The sequence below is a fragment of the Salvelinus sp. IW2-2015 genome, linkage group LG17, assembly GCF_002910315.2.
Source record: "Salvelinus sp. IW2-2015 linkage group LG17, ASM291031v2, whole genome shotgun sequence".
In the NCBI taxonomy this organism is placed as follows: domain Eukaryota; kingdom Metazoa; phylum Chordata; class Actinopteri; order Salmoniformes; family Salmonidae; genus Salvelinus; species Salvelinus sp. IW2-2015.
In genome coordinates this window covers 33097658-33105368 of record NC_036857.1, presented here as the reverse complement: position 1 = coordinate 33105368, position 7711 = coordinate 33097658, and the positions used below count along the sequence as shown (strand labels likewise).

Genomic DNA, 7711 nt, shown 5'->3' with positions numbered 1-7711 from the left:
AGTTGTGTGAATTTTGGCCCATTCCTCCTGACAGAGCTGGTGTAACTGAGTCAGGTTTGTAGGCCTCCTTGCTCGCACACGCTTTTTCAGTTCTGCCCACATATTTTCTATGGGATTGAGGTCAGGGCTTTGTGAAGGCCACTCCAATACCTTGACTTTGTTGTCCTTAAGCCATTTTGCCACAACTTTGGAAGTATGCTTGGGGTCATTGTCCATTTGGTAGACCCATTTGCAACCAAGCTTTAACTTCCTGACTGATGTCTTGAGATGTTGCTTCAATATATCCATATAATATTCCTAACTCATGATGCCATCTATTTTGCGAAGTGCACCAGTCCCTCCTGCAGCAAAGCACTCTCACAACATGATGCTGCCACCCCCGTACCTCATGGTTGAGAGGGTGTTCTGGTCATTATGGTTATGGTCATTATGGTCATTATGGCCAAACAGTTCTATTTTTGTTTCATCAGACCAGAGGACATTTCTCCAAAAAGTACGATCTTTGTCCCCATATGCAGTTGCAAAACGTAGTCTGTCTTTTTTATGGCGGTTTTGGAACAGTGGCCTTGCTAAGTGGCCTTTCAGGTTATGTCGATATAGGACTCGTTTTACTCTGGATATAGATACTTTTGTACCTGTTTCCTCCAGCATCTTCACAAGGTCCGTTGCTGTTGTTCTGGGATCGAATTTGCACTTTTTGCCCCAAAGTATGTTCATCTCTAGGAGACAGAACGCGTCTCCTTCCTGAGCGGTATGACGGCTGCGTGGTCCCATGGTGTTTATACTTGCATATTATTGTTTGTATAGATGAACGTGAATTGTGGAGGTCATGGCTGATTTCTTTTTATTTTCCCATGATGTCAAGCAAAGAGGTACTGAGTTTGAAGGTAGGCCTTGAAATACATCCACAGGTACACCTCCAATTGACTCAAATGATGTCAATTAGGCCTATCACATTCAACTTAAGTGTATGTAAACTTCTGACCCACTGGAATTGTGATACAGTGAATTATAAGTGAATTAATCTGTCTGTTAACAATTGTTGGAAAAATGACTTGTTATGCACAAAGTAGATGTCCTAACTTGTCAAAACTATAGAAATTTGTGGAGTGGTTGAAAAACAAGTTTTAATGACTCCAACCTAAGTGTATGTAAACTTCCGACTTCAACTGTATGTACAAAAGTGCTGTAATTTCTACACAGTTTACCTGATATGGATGAAAATACCCTCAAATGCCAGTCTGCACTTTTACATCATAGTCATTGTATAATTTCAAATCCCAAACTCATTTAGGCTTGCCATAACAAAGAGTTGAATACTTATTGACTCAAGACATTTCAGCTTTTCAATTTTAATTTATCTAAAAAAATGGCTACAAACAAAATTCCACTTTGACATTATGAGGTATTATGTTTAGATCAGTGACACAAAATCTAGATTTAATCCATTTTAAATTCAGGCTGTAACACAATACAATGTTAAAAAAGTAAATGGGTGTGAATACTTTCTGAAGGCACTATATATGCTTCCACCCATATGCTTAGAAAGCTTTACAGTCATTAAAAACATAGCTAACTGTACAGTAATGGGACTAACACACTGCACAGGGATATGTGACCAGTGTTGGGACTGAACCCTTGACCTAAATGTTGCCAGCACCATGTTTAAACCAACTTAACCACCTGGACAACTTTGAGATTGTACATCAGAGTTTGTTGGACTTCATGACACTAGAAGACACTTTTTTCCCTTAAGCTTATTTGTATTTTCTTCATTGGATGTCCAAACTTTGCAGACCATTGAACCCATTCAACCTGTATTACAGACATCAATATTTAATACCAGAGCTATTGATGTGATCCCTTTTGATTAGGCAGCTTAGACGAGCGGCAGAATCCACTGATCGAAGCAAACAGCTGCACTAATGTTTTAACTAACGGTTCAAAAAGACGAGCTGGAAAATGTTTGCTCCTAATGTTGGAAAGTTGGATGTGCACCGTGCAGCCATTTCGCTGTCATCTACTTTGAAAAGGTCAGGAGTTGGAGCCAGCGAGACTGGAGGTGGTGGTTTTTCAAATCGCTGTTTGTGGTTTCCATTGGCAGTGATGCGATTCTTGAAATATAAATGAAAAAAAGGTTGAAGTAATTTGCCATGTTTGGAAGTTGCTTATGGAAGATATTTACTGTTGAGTTTCATCCATTATTTTCTGGCATTGGGCTGTTCGTCGTTACAGTACCAAGATGTTTCTGTTTGAACTAATCCGTTTTCAAAATGGCCTCCAGGGATGTAGCAAATTTCCCTGTGAAATCTGCGGTAGGAAAGCCAGTGAACAAGGTTGAAGGCAGAGGAGTTGACCTGATGCACCATGACCACATGACTCAGCATAAAAATAAAACATTTTGTCAGACGTCTTATGGCCCATATACAGTATATATACTGTATCCATTTTCCTAGTCAGGTCACATGGTTAGAAAAGCTCTGGGCCCTACTTACAAACCCCTAAACCCCTCTTTCCCTCTTTCTCTCTCAGATATGAATGAGTGTGAGGAGACCAACGGTGGCTGTGAGGCTTTGTGCTGCAACACCCTCGGCAGCTTCTACTGCAAGTGTCCACTCGGCCAGGAGCTCAGGGAGGACGGCAAGACCTGCCAAGGTGAGTGCTGTCACCCGGTGATGTCACCTATCACCTCACACTGTTCCCAGAAGCATCTGTGAATACAAGCCTGCAGAATGACTTAAAGGAATAGTTCACCCAAATTGCAAAATTACATATTGATTTCCTCACCCTGTAAGCAGTTTGTAATTTTGTAATTTGGGTGATCTTTCCCTTTAAAACAGAATGGTATGGGTTCACAGAATTAACAAATAATGCTGTATAGCAAGGGTAGGCAACTAAATTTAGCCGCAGGCCGATATTTGTCGGAGCGGATGATCGGGGGGCCGGAATGTAATTATAATCATTTGTTCACCACTAAACCCCAAAATAACAATTATTTGATACTTTGATTACATTGATGACCATCTAGATTATGAGATGAAAGGTTCTCCTCACCATAGCTTAAGCCACGTCATTAGTGCTTAGTTGTGGTGGTCTGTCTGATCTCAGCCAACCTTTTGACGAATAGGAAGTGATTGCACAAAGCAGTGTTATTACAAGGGGGTCTCTGTAATTAGTGTGTCCTTACACGGACACGGCTTCAAAGGTGCCTCTCTCTACCTGATATTTTACTTCCTGGATGTAGACTAGAATACAATCAGTTGCCTCTGTTTAAGTTGGAATCTGTCGCGTTGAAACTGCCACGCCCGTCTGTTTGTGACATTACAACAACAAAGACGTTACTTCAACTAATGAACACTGTTTTATTCCCTCGGACATCATTGCACATCACTGCTCCCGTGACAGAACTACAGAGTGTGTACTATGATTCGTTTTATTACGTTGCTGGATGCTCATCTCCTCCTTTTCAAAAACACAACACAAACAATAACAAATGTGCCTGGGGCAGCCCGTGGTGCTTTCACCTTTCGCGCATTTTAGCTTTAAAGATGGGTTCCGTTGCCCTCAAGACCAGCCATGTCATTCTACCCAGCATAACATGGTCCGGCCTTGGATTTGAACTTGGTTTTGAATAGTTGAGGCCTCTGAATCCAGGCCGATATGTCTTAAAGTTTCGGCGATTTGATGTCAAATTGTAACGCTAATGTAGACATCTGCCATACATGCATGGTTGTCTTTGTGCCCTGATTCATTGCATATACTAAAAAGGACGCAAAGTTGATGTTGTTGAATCTTTTCAGGGATACTGAGAGTTTTTGACTCTCAAAAAACATTTGACAGGTAAAATCTATGGAGAATATCCTTTAGTCCGTTAGCGTATCTAGCTACATGGTAGATTAGTGTCTAGCTAGCTACCGTCAAAGCACACTCATTAACTCACCTACACACAGAGCCCCACAGTGAGTCGGGCTGGAGCTGAGGATCACACATGTACACTGTCTGATGCAACACATTTTGTTTGTGTCATTTTACCCTCCAAATATTTCCTCTTCTTCTTCAGTGTCAAATCCAGAGGGGCTTGACACGCTAATAGAAACAACATTCCCGAGGACATTTAATGAATGCCTTGGAGAGAGTCCTCGAGTTTGTTTGTAATTTAATGAAGCATATTTTCAACCTCTCTCATATCCATCGGTAATAAACGAATGGCTCTCTTAATCCTTTGAATGTTTATCGCACAACTTCTTGACACAAAGAATTCACTCCTTGTCCAAAAGCGTCGGTCCCCTTGGGAGCTACTTATTCTTCGGTCATGGCAATGATAGCTATTTTCTCTATGACACTAGGAATCCCAACAGCCGCCTATTGAAATGAAAGGAAGAGGCAGATGTTTGGAAAGTCATTAAGAATGAAGAATGTCCTGTCCGGTTTACATAAGGTCTTGGCTTTTCCCGGGTTGAAAGAACTGTTATGTTTTCTTTCCTTGGCCTCATTATTCATAAGAAGCTTTCAGGAGCTGTGTCCATGCCGTGCTGTATTACAGTAAGCAGGAGTGTAGGTGTGTAGATGTGTCACGTGTGCACGCGCATGTTGGGAACAATCTATACTGAGCCGCAGAAATGTAGTGGTGCTACAATGATTCTGTGTGTGTATGTGTGTGTTTGCGTGCATGTTTGTGTGTGTTTGCATGTCCATGTGTGTGTTTGTGCTTGGTACTCATGTGTGTCCTATTTAAGTCCAGACCTTTTGGCCTGAGGACAGCACCTATAAAAGACAGGAACAATTCATCCCAAGAGTCTCACTGCCATGAAAAAGACAGAGGATCCCTGAGTCAAAGCCAACATAAAATGCTCTCACTTCAAAGCAGGCCTTTAGCCTAGTCAATGGGGGTGCGTTCAGGAAAGTATGAACCACTGTGATGTGAACAGCCCAATCTCTTTCTAATCATGTCCGACTGGCTGCTGAACAATGTCTAAGGTGTCGCAGAGTATCTGGTTTGTATCATAGACTTATGGCACAGGTACACGAGCCAAGTATTTATTTGTGGGACAGTGCGGTATCCATATTAGGACAGCCTCAGGATGTGAGACATGACTCATGTGGTGAATGCTGCCTGCATGCTACATACACAGCGTCATCAACACGGCAACGTTAGAGGCTTGTGTGCCTGGATTGTCTTTTTACACTAGTAAGGGCCGTCACTACATATGAGGATACAGAGGTTATAATAGGCTAATAAAAATATATATTTTGTACACAATAAAGAAAATCTATTACGGGTCAACATCTAAATATTTCTCCCAGTGTTAACGAAAGCTCAGAACGCTTATATTCTTGATCTGACAGTTTTAATCGCATGTGACTCTTTGTGAATGAGTGGAATCATCAACGGTGGTTTATTCGTAATGTTTGCCTGTATCCCCGGATTTGCCTCACAGATTTTCCTTTTTAGCAGCACATTCACCACTCACCCAAACAGCAAAGTCCGCCCTCTTGCAGTACATGCCGAGGGCCTGATACGTGAAATGAACTACCCCCGAATTCCCCCAGTTTGAGACTAGAGACGCTGCAGTGTGTTTGCGAGATGCCGGACAAAAGGCAATTTTAGAACAGTCCCGCAACTCCTGCTTTGTCTACAGACATCCCCCAAACAAACAATGCAGGAGGAATGTAGGAAGAAGCATATAGGAGGATGCAGAGGAGACCGATAGAGAAGCTTCATTATTAATGCCTAGGAATACAAATTTGAACGGTATGGAATTTGAAGAAAATAGATATCTATGTAAAGATTTTATGATTTTATTCAATTCATCATTACAACTGACTGAACAAAAATCTAATTTAATTGGTTGCATACTCATATTTTGCAGATGTTATTGTGGGTGTAGCGAAATGCTTGTGTTTCTAGCTCCAACAGTGCAGTAATACCTTATAATACACAACAATATACAGTCACTGATGCTATGAACTTACAGCAGCTAATGCTGGTGTCATTTTTGCTTGTTTTTTCTGTTCTCCACATGACATTTTAAAGTGTTTTAAATGTATAGAAATGCAGTAAATGAGCTTCAACTTTAAATTTGTTTTACTTCAGGCTTTGTCATTCTATAGATGAGCTCACATATGGCTTGCTTCATCACTTGAGCACACTATTACCATGCTATTTCCCTCACTCAGCTGAAGTTGGCCATTCCCTCGCTGCTCCCATCCATGCACAGCAGTAGATGATTGAATACATCAAGAACAGCCCTTGCAAATCCCACAAAGCCTTTAATGTCCAAAATGGCATTAACGTGTTGATTTATGTCGGGCTTATAGCAATATACTTTGGATTGTTGATAGACTCCATCATGTGAATAAATATGAGTTTTTAACAGTTTCATGTGTTGAAATGCTTTTATTGTGGTGTAATTCAACATCTTGTGAATGTTCCTGTGTGGTGCAGTTGTTTCGTGTTTCTCCGCTTCTGTAGAACTGCGCTTCTGTCATTGTATCTGAGGATGGAAGGAGGAGGGAGCGACATGGAGGAGTGTGGACCTGCGTTCGGTAAATGGAGAGAGAGGAAGGGAGAATGAGAAAGAGAGGAGGAGGGATGAGGGAGGGTCTCCCAAGTCAAAGAGAGAAACATGCAGCATGTCTGTCAAAAGCTGAGAGAGTTAGAGAGAGAGAGAGAGAGGAAATGCTGCCTGAAATAACAAAGAAAGTGACTCACTCTACTTAAACCCAGAGAGTCAACTGGTGCGGTGATCATACCTCCTCTGGGATACTATCGACAGCTTGGTACAAGCTCTACTATTCTGTCTACACATCTTCTAACTTCCGAGCTAAGTTCTCTGTAGATACTTCTCACACTTTCAGTGCTGTTAGGACCATGGCATCCCTAGGATGGTTCGTGGTGGTTCTAGTGGGCGTTTGGAGCCAGCTAAGCCCAGGTCGGGGAGCTAATAATGGGCCTGGCAGATACCGCTACCAGCGCAGGAACTGCTACACCTGCTTCTATGGATACAATGGCTACAACACGGGACACATGAAAGGTGCAGGTGAGTGAGAAGTATGTGCTGTGTGCACAGTGCTCTACCATAGTACATAGTATAACAGTATATCAGTCCCCGTTGTGAGCAAGATCATGTCATATTTGTCATCGTGTGTACTGTATGACGTTAGACTTTGTCACCTGAACCTCCTGGAATGCAAGAGAACCTGTCGTTTTTTATTGATTATTTCTAAGAGATTATAATTCTGAATCAAGGCTTCTGTGTGTACTGACATCTGACATGTAGACACATTATCTGTGTGTGTGTGTGTGTGTGTGTGTGTGTGTGTGTGTTTGTTTGTTTGTTTCAAATACAATGCAACTTCATTGTCCCATATAGGGCTGTGAACCTACATTAATGGCTTAACCTGCATTTATTTGCGTGTTTAAAATTGTAATGGTGTGAGTGGAGTAATGGGACACGTATAAAGTACTTTGAAAGCAGGTAGGGATCAGGATACACTGCAGCTGCTGCAGTTAAGGGGAATATACTGAAAGATGAGCTCTATGAGCCCTGTGTAGAAATGAAAGTGAGAGAGACCATGCAAGTCTATATCGAGGTTGTCCTTCTTGATTACAGAGAGAATTACAAAATAACAAATATGTGACCGACTGGCTTGATTTGATCGTATGTAGCAAAACTTGAAGTTGTGCTTTTTTTATTATTTTTTTTAACGT

General features: G+C 41.5%; 1 protein-coding gene across 1 annotated transcript in view; it reads left to right on the top strand.

Annotated features, from left to right (window-relative positions):
• Positions 1-6592: 6592 nt before the first annotated feature.
• LOC111976271 (multiple epidermal growth factor-like domains protein 6) overlaps positions 6593-7711 on the top strand; it is an 86939-nt gene continuing 85820 nt past the window's right edge. Inside the window, exon 1 of the mRNA XM_024005055.2 lies at positions 6593-7040. Coding sequence (XP_023860823.2) covers positions 6872-7040 — 169 coding nt within the window. The 5' untranslated portion in view covers positions 6593-6871. The remainder of the gene's footprint in view (positions 7041-7711) is intronic.